Consider the following 18093-nt stretch of genomic DNA (forward strand, 5'->3'; position numbering starts at 1 on the left):
TCCTCGATAACTAGTACAGTGCATGGAATACATTAACTGTGTGGTATTTACCAAATGCATAACTTTTTTGTATTCTCCATATGTTCTGAAGTGAACATGCACTATTTGTTTTTTAATTTTTAAACCTTACTTTTATACAGAGAAGGCAGGAAAATATATAATAAATTCTAAAAGATTTCCATAAAAACACAGTTATGATAAATTTCTGGCAGTTAAAGGAATGACCTTCAGCAGCTATAAGACTGAATCATCTGTTCTTTTAATTTAAAAATTTTTTTTGAGAGAGAGCGCACACAAACACTAGTGCACGCAGGGGAGGCACAGAAGGAAAGGGAGGGAGAGAATCCCAAGCAGGCTCCACGCTGGGATTCAGGGCTCAATCTCACCACTGTGAGATCATGACCTGAGCTGAAATCAAGAGTCAATGCTTAACCGACTGAGCTACCCAGGCACCCCTGGACCATCTGTTTTTGTTTCCTAAGAGTTTAAGATAGATGGGCCATTGCTTGGACAAAAGAACTGAAGAAAATTATGAATCCTAGAATCCTAAATGCCAATTTGGGAGCCAGAGATTATCTACCCTCAGTAATTGCAATGACTATGGAAACAGCCCTTAGGGAAATTTTTCTTTGTTATAGGAAACCCAAGTAACTGGCTACTTCTCCATACCACTTCACCTATGGAAAAGGTGGACACATATATATTGCAATAATTTTCTGTGGGAAACAAAGAGTTTCAATGGAGAAAAACAAAACACATCTATTTTTCTCCATGATACAAAAATAAAATCTAAGGTAACAGGAGAAACACTACAATGCTGGTAAACAGATACTTATATACTGAGAAATTGAAACATATGTTCAAAAAAACTAATCTTCAGTGAAGTAGCTTAACACCTAAGAATAGTACTCAAAAGATTTCTATTAATTATAGCTAACCAGTAAGGCACATGAGACATTACAGAAAAGAGGGTAGAATTAAGGTATCCTAATACTAAAGATCAGTTTCTCAGCTACTATCCCAAATTATACCTTAAATACAAAATTTGGCAGGTATGTAATTGACCGAAGTATCTAATTTTGAAAAAAGCCTTCATAATGGCTCTATAATGGTTCTGTTATTTTTCAGCTTCAATAATGATTTGCAATCTGAATTCTATCACATTTTCCTTATGTATAATTAGGTTTTACCCACAGATTCAATGGCATTTCTGGTGAGGTTTCTACTAGCCCTCTCTATTCCCCTCAGCCATATTCTTACACAAGGTATCATGTCCTTTCTAGGGGCTTGAGATCAAAGCCAATGGATAATGAATGAACAGTAAAGGGCAAAAATTATAAAATTACAAGACAGTAGCAATGAAATTCCAATTTGATAACCACCTAAGATACAGTCTACAATGGCCTACATAAACCTATATAGACAAGGACAATTATAGCCCAATTTCTCGGACCAAACAACAATCACAGAAGCCATTTAGTATGAAAAAATTTTAAATATCAACTAATTTATAGCATAAATGTAAAAAAATATAAAGGTCTATACTACTCAATTAAACATCTACATGAAGGTTTTTAAACTGGAATCTAAAAAAGTATCTACCACAATCTTCTATGTTTTCATTTTTTCTATAACCTATATAGCCACAAACTGAATCATCTCAGTAACAACCTTAAATCCAAGTGGTACCAACTTATTTCATTGTTCATTTTGTTTATGATCAACTTGGCACCAAGTACTACTACTTGTCACAGAAGAGCCTTGACTATGAAAATGACATATTTTGTGAAGTGAAGGTCAAATAACCTCATAGGATGTGATGTACAAATGAAGGTTTCCCAGTAGTCAGAACAGAGAAAAGTGGCAAGATGACAGTTATCACAATCCATAGCAGTGTATACATGTCAAACTTAAAAAGATTCTATACCCTAACAGTCAGTACCATTTTCACATTGTAAGTAGTGACCCATTTTTACAAGGCAGTATCATTCATCACATTAAATAAATGTTAATTTAGATTTTATTGCTTTGTATTTTGTTTGTATTTAACTTGCAATTTTCTTTTGGATGTATAAAATTTTAAATATAAGAAGTTTATGCCTAGCTTAATTTTTGCCCACATTAAATAACATGATATATATAATACTTGAAACACTGGAATTTTGGGCTTGCAAGAGTTTTATTTTGTTTTTTTTTCTAAAATAGGTCCTAGTTTACTGAAGATTATAAACCTTTTTTACATCTGTATGATATACAGACAAGCTGCTATAATTCACAAAACTGCACAGTATAGGTAACACTGCTAAACCTACAGGATGTAGCATCCTATCTTCTTCCAGTGATCAATTCCTTGCTTGGCAATCTCTTGCATTTTGTCTGTACTAAAGCTTACTAGGGCAAATAAACTAAAAGTTTCCCTCCATTAATCAGTTTCAGCAAATATCCACTGAAGGATTCTTACAGGCTAAGAAGAGGGGAATAAGAAGCTCAACAGCCCCTATGGCCCCTCTTCAAGGAGTATCCTAATTTAGTTGGCTGTAAATACATGCAAAGATAACACAAGCTAACATACAAATTTAGAATGACTAATGGAAATTAAACTACTATAGGAGTTGCAAGGAGAGAAGATTTTAATTGTCTTCTCACATCCTCAGACTATCCTAATTGCAATTTTAAGATACCCACAGAGGAGGGGCACCTGGGTGGTTCAGTCAGTTAAATGGCTGACTCTTGCTTTCAACTCAGGTCATGACCTCACCGTTCCTGAGTTTGAGCCCCGCAGCAGGCTCCGCACTGAGAGTGTGGAGGCTGCTTAGGATTCTCTCTCCCTCCCTCCCTCTCTCTCTTTCTCTCTCTGCCCCTCCCCTGCTCATGTGTGCTCTCTCTCAAGATAAGTAAATAAACTTAAAAAAAAAAAAAAGGTACCCACAGAGAAGCAGGGAAAACAGGAAAATAGGAAAGATAGAAGGAAAGGGAAAAGGTACAAGAGATGCTAGACGAATTTACAGTTAATCAGAATAAAAGGAAGAATGGAACTAATATTTATGAATACTTTCTACATACAAGGTAGAATATATTAGAGATATTATAAATCTGAACACGACTTTATTGAGGCTTTATACTTACCTTTAAAGATCAGCTCAGACTTAAAAGAAATTAAGTACTTACTAACCCACATTATACAGCTAGTAAGAGGGCAGAGCCAGGACCCAAGTCTTGATAAGCCTAACTCTACAGATTTTCTACTATAATATACTGCTTCTTAAACCATATTCAAGTTAGACAGTGCCTAGTGGGCTAGGCACATAGGTGCTATGATAAAAATACTATCAAAAAGATAGGTTTGCTCTCACCTCATGAAACTTATAATCTCAAATGGGAGATGAATTAAACAATAATGTATTATTAAAAGAGATAATGCATGTAAAGCCCACATAGTTCCTGGCACATAAGAAATGCTCAAATATTAGTTGCTACTGTTATTACTACATACCAGAATGTTATATGGACCACAAAGGAGGGGAAATTACAGCAGAGGTTAAAGAGGTAAGAGAGTACTTTTTTTCCTCCATGTTTGGATATTTATTCAGCAACTAAATCAGCAGGTGGTTTCATGGAATAGATGTAAAATAAGGAGAAAAAGAAATTAATGTGTATTCCTTAGAATATGGGGACATGCATAACTGCTGAATTAGGTATTTTCTTCCTATCTAATAAATTTGGGTGCCAGAGGTATGGTTAGAGCTATCCTAAGTCAGGGCAATGGAAAGGGGCCTTAGCAGGAGTGGCTGTTACAACTAGAGTTTGTTGTGTTAAAGATGCATGAGCTTCCCAGGGATCAGGTTAGTAAGGTAGAAGGATAATGGAATCCTCCTTAAGATGGCTACTTTCTACCACAATGAGACTCAGAATTAAGAATTAAAAGAATGTTAAATGTTCTGCCAAAAATAGAAACTGGGGTGTGAAGGGAGCAAGTGCTTAGTCGGAGAGCAAATAACAAAATGCCTGTGTCAATGAACTGTGTAGCATGGGATATCCCAATGGGAGGATGTCCAAAGAATTCCCTGATGAACTCCAATTTATTTATTTTTTATTTTTTTAATATACGAAATTTATTGTCAAATTGGTTTCCATACAACACTCAGTGCTCATCCCAAAACATGCCCTCTTCAATACCCATCACCTACCCTACCCCCCCTCCCACCCCCCATCAACCCTCAGTTTGTTTTCAGTTTTTAAGAGTCTCTTATGCTTTGGCTCTCTCCCACTCCCAATTTAAAAAATCTAATATTTAGGCACCTGGCACACATAAGTCACCAGTCATATAAGACTTGGGCTATTTTTTTCCTGTACTCCCTTTTCATATCCTTGTCCTAACTCAGAAGGAATACCTATGAAGAAGACAGAAGACAAGTGAAAAAAAATGAATCCTTTCCATTGTCCCAATAATACAAGTTCCTCAGTCCTCAGTTGGAGTTATCAGGCAAACTATGAGTTGAATAAGAAATTAAAGTTTTGATACAGGGCTGAATTAGAATTTCTTAACCTAAAACAGTTTTAAAATCCAAAATAAGACTTATTCTTATAACTCTGACCAGAAAGCTATGAATATGCTCAAGCTCAAGCAGTCAGACATGGGGAGGGACTATATGGCAGAGCAATTTTTTTTTTTTTTTAGTACTGGTTTCAGGAGTAGAATTCAGTGGTTCATCAGTTACATATAAAAGCCAGTGCTCATCACAAGTGCACTCCTTAATGCCCACCTCCCCTCCAGCAACCCTGAGTTTGTTCCCTATAGTTAAGTTTCTTATGGTTTGCCTCCCTCTGTTTTTATCTTATTTTATTTTTCCTTCCCTTCCCATATGTTCATCTGTTTCTTTTATTAAATTCCACATGAGTGAAATCATATGGTGCTTATCTTTCTCTGATTTATTTTGCTTAGCATAATACACTCTAGTTCCATCCACATTGTTGCAAATGGCAAGATTTCATTCTTTTTGATGCCTGAATAATACTCCATTATGTATATATATATATATATATATATATACACACACACACACACACACACACATATCCATACATATATATACATGTATATACATGTATATATACATATGCATATAGGTATATATGTACACATATGATACATATGTGTATATGTATATGCATATATATACATATATATACAATATACACATACACACATACATATATGTGTGTGTGTGTGTGTGTGTCTTTTTTGTCCATTCGTTAGCTAATGGACATTTGGGCCCTTTCCGTAATTTGGCTACTGTTTACAGTGCTGCTATAAACACTGGGGTGCATTTGCCCCTTCAAATCAGTATTTTTGTATCCTTTAGATATATACCTAGTAGTGTAATCATTGGGTCATAGGGTAGTTCTATTTTTAGCTTTTTGAGGAAACTCCATACTGTTTTCCAGAGTGGCTAGATGAGACTACTTTTTATTACAGTGATAAGAAAGATGAAATGAAGAGGTAATATGTGCATTGGGTCTTGAATGACTGGAATTAATCTTTCAGAGGCAAATTTGAGGACTAAGGATGGTGAGGACTTAGAGTAGCATGAGTAGAAGCATGGAACCAGAGAAGATTTCTATGCAGAGCATCAGATACATGTAGGATCAGCAAGTGGAAAGGTAGGTTGGGGTCAAATTAAAAGAGACAGAAATGCCCTAATAAAGTTTTACTTCATCCTACAGGCAAATGTAAATAATTAAAGGTTTTTCACAGTTATCGATACCTTAAGGTCTTTTATTAAAGGTGCTCTTTTATAAGATGAAGAGAATAAATTCAGGAATATTACAAGGGTACCAGAAATAGAGTTAGCAAGATGCAACTTACATGGTAGTCAAAGTGAGGAGTATGAGCGATTCTATTAAAAAGAAAAGACACTGGGGTGCCTGGCTGGCTCAGTTGGTAGAGCATCCAACTCTTGATTCCAAGGTCTTGAGTTCAAACCCTACACTGGGCATGGAGCCTACTTAAAAAAAAAAAAAAAAAAAAAGGACAAGACAACACACATACACACACACACACAGTTTGGCAGGTGGGAAGTTATCACCTAAGAGGACTCTCAACTCTGAAACTTCAATGGCTCAGAAAGTAACACTGTCATTAACAGAAACAGAAAAATGGGATAAAGAGATGGGTTTGAAGAAGAAGGAGATGACAAGCTCAGATTTAGCCATGTTGAGGTTGAGTTCCAGGGGGACATCTAACTGGCAAAATCCAAAAGGAAAGAGTGTAGGACTAAAACCAAATATGAAAAGATATATATAAAAACGGGTGGGTGAGAGGTAAGGGGAAGTCACCTACATAAAAGTTTTAGATGAATCCATGAAAATGGTGAGGGCTACTGGAGGCAGAGGGAGTAAGGTCATAGTCTCAAAGGAAACATCATACATTCAAGAGGATGGATGTAGTATTAGCTCTGAGAAAGTAAGCATATTTTTCTTTGAAATGTGCAAAGCAGAGAAAGAAAGTATAGGTGAAATCACTAAGAACTATTGCAGTGAGAACTTTTTCTATAAAGAAGGGAGCAGGCTGTGTTAGATACTGCACACTTTAAAGATTTCACTGTGGGGATTTAATTGAAAATCAAGGAGTCAGTAAGAAGACTGCTAAATAGAAATCCAATTACAGTTAGACAAAATTTATTTATTTATTTATTTATTTTTTTTTAAGAAATGAGGGATAGTTCTATTTGGAAAGGGAACAACGTGGGAGGAGGAGAAATTTGTTTTTTTTATTTTTTTTCAACGTTTATTTATTTTTGGGACAGAGAGAGACAGAGCATGAACGGGGGAGGGGCAGAGAGAGAGGGAGACACAGAATCGGAAACAGGCTCCAGGCTCCGAGCCATCAGCCCAGAGCCCGACGCGGGGCTCGAACTCACGGACCGCGAGATCGTGACCTGGCTGAAGTCGGACGCTTAACCGACTGCGCCACCCAGGCGCCCCATACAGTTAGACAAAATTTAAATACAGCCATCTCAATTTTGTGACCCCTAATAGTACTAGAGGCTGACAAACCAAACAATGGGGGCCTTGGGGAATGGAAACCAGAATGGTATACAGCACAAAACATCAAGTGACAAAAAATTCTAAGGGTTATAGCAAAATCAGTGCTCGAGAAGCAGGCATAAGGTCTACATGGGAGGATGACGTAAGCAAAATTGGACAGGTATTAAATGGCCAGAAAAAATGAAGTAGAGCTCAGACCAAAATAAGAAAAGTTCAGAAGAAGTAAAGTGATAGAGAGTAAAGGTAAGAAAACTGTGGTCAAAGAGAAAACACTTTTAAATTCAATATTATGGAGGTAGTGCAGCCCTCAGTAACAACAAGGCCAAAGCAGTATCACTTAATGGCTAAAGTAGAGATGAAATTCAATGGAAAAAGAAGACATGTAAAGCCTTCTCCTGTGACCATTTGTAAGAGAGTTCCATGAGTGCCTACTCCATAGTGCCTAATAGTACACTATACATCTCAAAGTACTCGATAAACAGCAATGGAAAAGCAACCTATACATCATCTGTTTCTTTGTTAATTCTTTCAATTATTTTTCATCCAACTAACAGTTATTAAGCACTCTTTAGAATGTCAGTCAGGTACTGGGAGTAAAAATGGTGAGAGTAGTTGCTGTGTTAGTAATAGCAGCTAACATTTATCAAGTTCTCACTATAGCTAGGAATGATTACAACAAATTTGCATTTAACTAATTTAATCATCAAAACAACTCTATAAAGGTAGGTACTTTTATTGTTTTCATTTTATAGATGAGGACAGTGGAACTCAGACTAAGTTCAATGTAAAGTGGTGGCACTGGGATACAGACCCAAGACATTCTGGCTCCAGAGTCAAGTTCTTCACCACACTTCACTATCTCTGGGAGGAAAATCTTTACTTTTTTGCCAATCAAATTAACATTTACTTACATATTTCTAAATGTCCTATCTTATGCATACATAAACTTTATTTAAAAATATATATTCTCTTGTATTACATGTATTTTAAAATATCAAAGCTATCAGAGTCTAAGACTTTAAAATTTTTCTTTTCTTCTTGTTACTTCTTCTGAGTGAAAACTCAGAAATTCCAAAAATGGATCAAACTAGGTACCCGACCTTTAGGAGTCTGCATCCTAATTGGGGAAGCTGGAGTAACACATACTTTAAAAGATAAACCAAAAATATATATATATCATGAGGACTTAGTGAATTGTGCGACAAGTATGGCATTCGAAGGAAAGAGATAATTTTGAGTTTGGGGATGGGTAGGAAGGGGTCAGTCAGGGGAGGCTCCACAGAAGAGATCAGTTCTGAACTGGGCTTTAAAGAAAAGCCATGGTATATAAAAGCAGAGTGGAGGCAGATGGCATTTCAGAGAGGAGAGAAAACATAATGTGCAAGAATGTGGAGACCAGAAATGAAAAGATGCGTTCAGAGGAAATTAAGTAAACAGCAGCAGCACTCTAGTAAAAAGTTGACGTAGAGGTATAATGGTAGAAATGTCTAGAAAGGCAAGTTGAGAACAGATCACAGAGGGACTTGAATTGAATGTCAGTCTCACCAACCACGGAGGGAATCTCATCTGCCGCATTCAGGTTAATAGGATTCTTAAAACACTTGTCTTCCTACTGAATCACAAATTTCCTAAAATGATGTCACAGTCATTTATAAAACTGCCTAAAAGCAAGCCTTCAGAAATTATGAAATTGCTTTTAAAAAGCATAGCTCAAAGAATAACTTACAGATCTCCTAGTTCAACTCCATATTCATTCTTATAATCTCTGAATAGCCACATCCTTGAATAATGTTTTTTAAGCCTCTATTTGAACAGTTTCAGGTGATGGGGAGTTTCCACCTTGTAGGACCTGCAATGCCCTATATACCACTTTGTATAATCAAGCCAGTTCCTGGTACAGGACAAAAATCAGTAGAGAAAAAGAGTTATTAAATATCAGTTTTCTACAACTCAACCCTATAAATCAAAATAATTAAAACAAAATCCTCCAATGCCATAATATAAGCTCCTTCATTTAAGAATGAACTTGGAAAACTATCTGCAGTATGGTGGAGTAAACATTTGTTGTTTTTGTCATCTATCATCTTTTTACCCTATTATGACTTTGCTTGGTGGGCACCATCTTCTACCCTATAAGCAATATGTTTCTGGTGAAGCAGGTAACAGCCCAGCTCCAGGAGTGAAAGATGTGACTGTGAAATTGTGATTGGTCAGGATTAAGAAAATGACTGGTGATAAGGTGATCAGCACTAATCCTATTGGTCTTACTATGGTCCAGAAAGAACAATAACCTTCTGTGGAATTTGGAGTTCCTACAATATTTTCCTGATAGTATGTTGTACATCTCAACAATGGGAGGCTGAAATTGCTACAACAAAAAGAACTTATCTAAAAATAAAGGCACTCCAGAAGAAATGAGGCCTAGAAATAGAAATGGTGGATTTGGGTCCTCATGACATTAAGTGCCTACTTCAAACCACATTTCAGCCAGATTTACATTTTTCTTAAACCCAATTTGTCTTTTTTTTCCTTTTACTTTCACCCCAAAGAGTACTACTTAACACATATGGTAACTGCCAAATCCAGTAACAAGAAAAGTAGGTCAACTCATCAGTACTTATGTATTATTATACATTACTGCATAATTTAGTTGTATCAATAACCAATCATAAATACTAAATTTAAAAATGATCTGGCACATATTAACACAGAATTTCACATTGAATATGGCCTTGAACTGTCTTATTTCTAAATAAAAATCAGTATTTTACCCCATAGAAAGCAGAAGAAAGGGAATATACCTTTACTAATATAACACTATAAAGGCAAGAATAAGCAACTCAGAAATAAGAAATTTTCATTATATCATATCACAGTTATTTTAAAAAAACAGAAAGTAAACAAACAAAAACTAACGAACTATCCAGAAGCTATGTAAAGACTCTTACTTGAAGCTGAAGAGTATGTCTAAGAATTGTTTCTTCTAAGGCATGGATCCACTTCTCTCGCTCATCAGCATCGCGAGCTGAAATAAAATATTATAAAAATTAAACCGCTAATTTCTACAAGATAGTTTCATGTTTTAAAGTAAAAATTTTAAACCTCAATACTAATGGGAGAGGTTTTAGTTGTGCCATTTTCTTAATAGGTTCATCTTCCTATCCTTTCTAAACATGCAATCCACTTGCAGCAATTTATAACAAAGGGAATAATTATGGTCAGTAATAGCAAGCTACACTTCACTGAGAACAACTAGAAAAGCTGGAAAAATTACTAAAAAATAATTGATTGGAGACAATAGAAAATAACCAGGTAATAAAGAAATAACAGGCCAAAGTCTAAAAGACAAACATCTAGAAGATAAGCCTTATATTGAAGGCCACTTTTCTCCTTATAAATTCCACCAAAGGAGTAGTAGACTGAGCAACGTACTTAAAAGCTTTGTCAGTATGTTTGGGCAGGAGCTGTATGGGAACTCTATGTATTTTCTGCTTAATTTTTCTATGAACCAAGAACCGCTTTAAAAAATAGCCTATTAAAAAAAAAAAAAAGCCTTGTCAAGGCAAAAGTTGGAAACCAAGGCCCACCACCAGTGGGGTCTCTAGTAAATAAGTCATGCTTCAATTAGGGTGTCATGGGGCTACACTTAATAGAGGGATTAAGAATAAAACAATTAAATTAACTGCTCAGTTCTGAATGGCAAAGAAAAATCTTCATGCCCAAAATGGATTAAAACAACCCCATGTTATTAGTGACTCTAGGTACCTGGCTAACAAAAGCAAGCAAAATCTTTTCTGTAGGAAGATAACATCATTTCAACTGCTGAATCATCTCTATAAATAATTTTTTTTTTAATTTTTTTTTTCAACGTTTATTTATTTTTGGGACAGAGAGAGACAGAGCACGAACGGGGGTGGGGCAGAGAGAGAGGGAGACACAGAATCGGAAGCAGGCTCCAGGCTCTGAGCCATCAGCCCAGAGCCCGACGCGGGGCTCGAACTCACGGACCGCGAGATCGTGACCTGGCTGAAGTCGGACGCTTAACCGACTGCGCCACCCAGGCGCCCCTATAAATAATTTTTTGATACAATGTCTAGCACATAAGTACAGATAGCCAAGTATACAAGGAGACAAAACTATACATTAATGAAAATCAAAAGACAATACAGGGGCATATAGGTGGCTCCGAAGGTTAAACATCCAGCTCTTGATTTCAGCTCAGGTCATGATCTCACAGTCTGTGAGCTCGAGCCCCACATCAGGCTCTGCACTGATGGTGCAGAGCCTGCTTGGGATTCTGTCTCTCTCCCCCACTCACGCTCTCTCTCTTTCAAAATAAATAAATAAACTTAAAAAAACATAATCAGCAAAATTTAAAACTCAGTGGATGAGTTTAAGAATAAATCAACTAATGAGACAATTAGAGAAATGGAAGAGAGATCAGAAAAAACTTATCAGTATAAAAGACAGTAAGTCAAACAGAAAATATTTTCAAAAAGGTAAGAAGGGCGCCTGGGTGACTCAGTCGGTTAAGCTTCTGACTTCGTCTCAGGTCATGTTCTCACTGTTTGTGAGTTTGAGCCCTGCATTGGGCTGTATGCTGACAGCTCAGAGCCTGGACCCTGCTTTGGATTCTCTGTCTCCCTCTCTCTCTTCCCCTCCCCCACCCATGCTCTCTTTCTGTCTCTCAAAAATAAATAAATGTTAAAAATTTTTTTTTAAAAGCCAAGCAAGCAATTGAGCTAAACTCTCAAACAATGCTAGCCAAAAGACAACAGAGTACCATATTTAATGGATAAAAAAAAAATGGCTTCCAACCTAGAATTTGGTGAACATCCTTCAGGAACTAAGATGAAATAAAGTCATTTTCAGACCAAAAAAACTAAAAATTTGTCACCAGCAAACACTCATTAAAGAAAATTTGAGGGGCACTTGGGTGGCTCAGTCAGTTGAGCATCCGACTCTTGATTTAAGCTCAGGTCATCATCTCACAGTTTGTGAGATCAAGCCCCATGCCAAGGTCTGCCCTGACAATGTGGAGCCTGATTGGAATTCTCTCTTCCCCCCTCTCTCTCTCTGCCCCTTCCTCTCCCTCCCTCTCTCTCTCTAAATAAACTTAAAAAAAAAGAAAAAGAAAATTTGGAAAGGTATTCTCCATGCCTACATGGATAATGTCTGATGGAAGTTGGTAGAAGCAGGAAAGAATGGAGTCACAAAAATGGTAAGTATATTAAACCATAAGAAACCTAGGAATAAACCTAACCAAAGAGGTGAAAGACTGGTACTCTGAAAACTATAAAACATTGATGAAAGAAATTAAAAAGGACACAAAGAACTGGACATTCCATGCTCATGGATTAGAATAACAAATATTGTTAAAATATTTACACTACCCAAAGCAATCTACACATTTAATGCAATCCCTCTCAAAATACCATAAGCATTTTTCACAGAGCTAGAACAAACAATCCTAAAATTTGTATGGAACCACAAAAGACTCTGAATAGTCAAAGCAACCTTGAAAAAACAAAGCAAAGCTGGAGGTATCACAATTCTGGACTTCAAGTTATATTACAAAGCTGTAGTGATCAAACAGTATAGTATGGTACTGGCATAAAAACAGAAACATAGATCAGTGGAACAGAACAGAAAAGTCAGAAATGAACCCACAACTATATGGTCAATTAATCTTTAACAAAGCATGAAAGCATATCCAATAGGGAAAAGACAGTCTCTTCAACATACAGTGTTGGGAAAACTGGACAGCAACATGCAAAAGAATGAAACTGTACCACTGTTTTACACCATACACAAAAATAAATTCAAAATGGATTAAAGACCTAAATGTGAGACATGAAACCATTAAACTCCTAGAGAAGAACACAAGCAGTAATCTTTTTGACATCAGCCACAGCAACTTCTGACTAGATACGTCTCCTGAGGCAAGGGAAACAAAAGCAAAAATAACTATTGGTACTTCATCAAAATAAAAAACCTCTGCACAGTGAAACAATCAACAAAACTAAAAGGCAACCTATGGAATGGGAGAAGATATTTGCAAATGACATATCTGATAAAGGGTTAGTATCCAAAATTATAAAGAACTCAACAAACTCAACACCCAAAAAACAAATAATCCAATTAAAAAGTGAGTGGAAGACATGAATAGACAATTTTCCAAAGAAGACATCCAGATGGCTAACAGACACATGGAAAGATGTTCAACATCACTTATAATCAAATACAAGTCAAAACCACAATGAGATAGCACCTGACACCCGTCAGATGACTAAAATCAGTAACACAAGAAACAACAGGTGTTGACAAGGATGTGGAGAAAGGGCAACCTTATTATACTATTGGTGAGAATGCAAATTAGTCCAGCCACTCTAGAAAACAGTATGGAGGTTCCTCAAAAAAGTTAAAAATACAACTACCCTATGATGCAGCAATTGCACTATTAGGTATTTACTCATTCAAAGGGATACATGTACCCCAATGTTTACAGCAGTATTATCTCCAACAGCCAAAGTATGAAAATAGCCCAAGTGTCCATCAACTAATGAATGGATAAAGAAAATGTGGAATAGATATACAATGGAATATCATTCAGCCATAAAAATGAAATCTTGCCAGAATGATGTGGATGGAGTGACAGTATATTATTATGCTAAGAGAAAAGAGAAAGACAAATACCATATGATTTCACTCATATGTGGAACTTAAGAAACAAAACACATGAGCAGACAGAAAAAGAGGGAGAGAGGGAGGCAAATCAAGAAACAGACGTAACTATAGAAAACAAACTTATGGTTATCAGAGGGGAGGAGGGTTGTGAAATGTGTTAAATAGGTGATGGGGATTAAAGAGGGCACTTGTGATGAGCACCGACTGTTGTATAGAAGTGTTGAACCACTAAATTGTACACCTGAAACCAGTATTACACTGTATGTTAACTAACTGGAATTTAAATAAAAACCTAAAAAAAAAAAAAAGAAAGAAAAAAACAGTTAAAAAATGGTAAGTACATTGGGGAGCCTGGGTGGCTCAGTCGGTTAAGCGGCTGACTTCGGCTCAGGTCATGATCTCGCGGTCCGTGAGTTCAAGCCCCGCGTCGGGCTCTGTGCTGACAGCTCAGACCCTGGAGCCTATTTCAGATTCTGTGACTCCCTCTCTCTGACCCTTCCCCGTTTCATGCTCTGTCTCTTTCTGTCTCAAAAATAAATAAACGTTAAAAAAAATTAAAAAAAATAATAAAAATAAAAAAAATGGTAAGTACATGGGCAAAACTAAATGCATATTGACTACATAAAATAATAATACCTTGTGAAGTTAAATACATATAAAATTAAATACAAACAACTGCAAATAAAGTAGGAAAGAGAAAATGGAGTTAAAGAATTCTAAAGTTCTGCATTGTTTGGAAAGAAGATAAAATTACCAATTAACATTAGATTTTGATAACTGAAAGATTTATGTTGTAATTTTTAGAGTAATCACTATAAGGTTAAGTGTTTAACTTCCCACATAATAAATAAAAAAATCAGTAATGAAAAATAATCCAAAAATTTACAAGAAAAAAAAAAAAGAAACAAAATACAAGACAAAAAGAAAACATATGGTAAAATGGTAAAATTTTAACCCTAAAACACCAATAATTAAATTAGGTATAAATGAAGTATGTAAATGTTCCAATTAGAAAAAGAAGAATTTTTAAACAAGATTTTATGACACAAGAGATACTCATTAAATATAAGGATACAGAAATATTAAAAATAGGAGTATAAAAAAAGACAGACCATAGAAATACTAACTCTAAAAAAGTTGATATTATTCAAATCACACAAACTAGACTTTACCAGAAGATCAAGAGGCTCACTTTGCAAATGCAACAGAATTTTATCATCAAGAAGATACAATAAATATAAATTTATATGTAGCTAATAATATGTATTCAAAAATATATGTATATGGCAAAAACATATAGAATATAAGGAAAAATAGACAAAACACCACCATCATAGTGGCAGATTTTAATACAACTCATTCATCTCCCAATTAGATGAAGCAGATAAAAAATTAGTAAGCATCTAGAAAATATGAATAATCCCTGATGAATAAACTTGATCCAATGGACATACATAGAGCACTACACACAACAAATGTGCAACAGACATTCTTTTCAAGCACACACAGAATATTTCTAAAAACTGACCATATAGCAGCTCTTCCAACAATAGCCAGGTTATGGAAAGAGCCTAAATGCCCATCAACTGATGAATGGATAAAGAAGATACGGTTTATATATACAATGGAATACCACTTGGCAATGAGAAAGAATGAAATCCTGCCATTTGCAACAACGTGTATGGAACTGGAGGGTATTATGCTAAGTGAAGTAAGCCAGAGAAAGACAGATACCATATGTTCTCATGTGGAGCTTGAAAAACTTAATAGAAGACCGTGGGGCAGGGGAGGCAAGGGGAGGGGAGGGGAGGGGAGGGGAAGGGAAGGGAAGGGAAGGGAAGGGAAGGGAAGGGAAGGGAAGGGAAGGAAGGGGAGGGGAGGGGAGGGGAGAGGAGGGAAAGGGAAGGGAAAAAATAGTTTCAAACAGAGAGGGAGGCAAACCATAAGAGACTCTTAAATACAGAGAACAAACTGAGGGTTGACTGGGGGGGGGGGACAGGTGAGGGGGTAAGTGGGTGATGGGCATTGAGGAGGGCACTTGTTGGGATGAGCACTGGATGTCGTATGTAAGCAATGACTCACAGGAATCTATCCCCAAAACCAAGACAAGAAAAGAATAAGGAACTGCCATAACTAAATGTAATGCAGGATCTTGGATTGAATCCTGGAAGAGAAAAGGAACATTAGAGGAAAAATCAAATGATTTGTGGTTTAATTAAAAGCATTTTAGCATCTGTGGTTTAATTAAAAGCATTGTACCAAATGAGTGGAAGATTCAGCTCAGGACATTAGAGCCTGAGCAAGATGAGGAGGGCACGTGGTAGTAACCCCTTATCAACAAGGGATACATTCCAAGACACCCAGTGGATGCCTGAAACCATGGACAGTAATGAACCCTATATATACAGTGTTTTTTCCTATACATACTTATGATAAAGTTTATTTATAAATTAGTAAGAGATCACTAATTAGTAAGAGATTAACAACAGTAACTAATAATAAATAGAACAATTATAACAATATCCTGTAATAAAAGTTATGTGAATGTGGCCTGTTTCTCACATACATGAATGCTCTTAAAATATATATATATATTTAATATTGTTTATTTATTTTTGAGAGAGAGAGAGACACACACACACACAGAGCGTGAGTTGGGGGAGAGGCAGAGGGAGGCAGAGAGAGAAGGAGACACAGAATCCGAAGCAGGCTCCAGGCTCTGAGCTGTCAGCACAGCGCCTGATGCGAAGCTCAAACTCATAGACTCAGAGATCGTGACCTGAGCCGAAGTCAGATGGTCTACTGACTGAGCCACCCAGGTGCCCCTTAAAATATCTTAATGTACTGTACTCACCCTTCTTCTTGTGATGATGTGAGATGATAAAATGTCTATGTGATGAGATAAAGTGAAGTAAATTAATACAGGCACTATGAAGTAGCATTAGGCCATTACTGACTTGGCAATATGTTAGAAGGATCATCTGCTTCCAGAACACAGTTAACTGTGAGTAATTAAAACCGCAGAAAGCAAACCTGCGCATGAAGGGGCACTACTGTACATCATACCAATGGACAATGTGGCATGAGGCATCAAAGCCCAAAACAGGATGAAGAGGGAATCTACACAGTGGAAGAGTCCAGCATGAAGAGTCAGAAGACAAGAAAGGTGAAGAGGGAGTCCACATCGCAGGGGACAGAGTCAAATGGGCACAAGGTTTCCAAGGCTGGGTGGAGTAAGGATGATATTCACACAAAGTAGGTAATGATAGGAACTACATACAGGAGGATTGGCCAAGTAAGTAAACACAACAGGATAAAGGATTTCTTACTGTTGGAAAATAGTGTTACAAATAATGTAAGTGAGAAAACCAGAATGATTTCTGGGGTGTGAGACTGGAAATGGAGGTATTGGTATGAACTCATGGTTTTGGATACATAAATAAATACATATGGAAATATGGACATGGATGCACACGCATGTATATAACATTTACATGTTTCTTAGCTATGAGAGAGCCTGGGTCCCATGACACCTAACAGCGCCAAATACACCTAAAACCAGGTATTGATTTCTGAAAGCCATTCTCCTTTCAAAGGTACCAGGGCTTCTTGGAAAAATGGTTGATTATAGAACTAGGAAGGAAGGGAGAAAATAAGCCTAGAATCCTTTTTTCTTTTCTTTTCTTTTTTTTTTTTTTTTTTGTGTGTGTGTGTGTGCCAGAAAGTAAGTAAGGAAATGCTTTTTTTGTGCCAGAAAGTAAGGAAATACTCAGAGAATTGTAGGGACATGTCAAAAAGAATGCAGAAGTCAGCTTAAAGGGAATTCTAGTGGCCAAACTGAGGGCAATTTAAGCATCAAAATAAATAATGATAGTAAAGAATTATAGTCTGTTGAGTAAAACAAGATACCATGTTACTACTGATATATAAATATATATACATATATATGTATATGTACATATATGTATACACACACACACACTGAAAGTTTGATGAGGAATGGGATATTGGCATAGCTTCAAAATACTTCCCCACAAAATATTAACTAAGTTGGGAAAAAGATTAAATTTAACAACAAAAGCCTCGCAATACCACCTTAATGAGATGATTAAAGTAAATGTCATCAGTAATGGGATATATTGAAACCCTGTGATAAGAACACAGAATCATGTCTGTGATCTTTGAGTCAAAGACAGATAATCTGAATCAAATTATAAAGAAACATCAGAAAAAAACAAACTGGGGGACATTGTACAAAATAATTAGCCTATAACCTTTAAAAGTGTCAAGGTCAGGGGCGTCTGGCTGGCTCAATCATTGGAGCATGAGACTCTTGGGGTTGTGGGTTCAAGCCTCACA

General features: G+C 36.4%; 1 protein-coding gene across 3 annotated transcripts in view; it reads right to left on the reverse strand.

Moving 5' to 3' along the window:
- The window catches only part of OSBPL9 (oxysterol binding protein like 9), a 186576-nt gene that overhangs the window by 69968 nt on the left and 98515 nt on the right, over positions 1-18093 (reverse strand). For all 3 annotated transcript variants that reach the window (XM_047872192.1, XM_047872191.1, XM_047872193.1), the window contains one exon: positions 9996-10072. In XM_047872192.1, the coding sequence (XP_047728148.1) occupies positions 9996-10072 (77 nt within the window). The remainder of the gene's footprint in view (positions 1-9995; positions 10073-18093) is intronic.

Source organism: Prionailurus viverrinus, chromosome C1, assembly GCF_022837055.1.
Source record: "Prionailurus viverrinus isolate Anna chromosome C1, UM_Priviv_1.0, whole genome shotgun sequence".
Taxonomy (NCBI): Eukaryota; Metazoa; Chordata; class Mammalia; order Carnivora; family Felidae; genus Prionailurus; species Prionailurus viverrinus.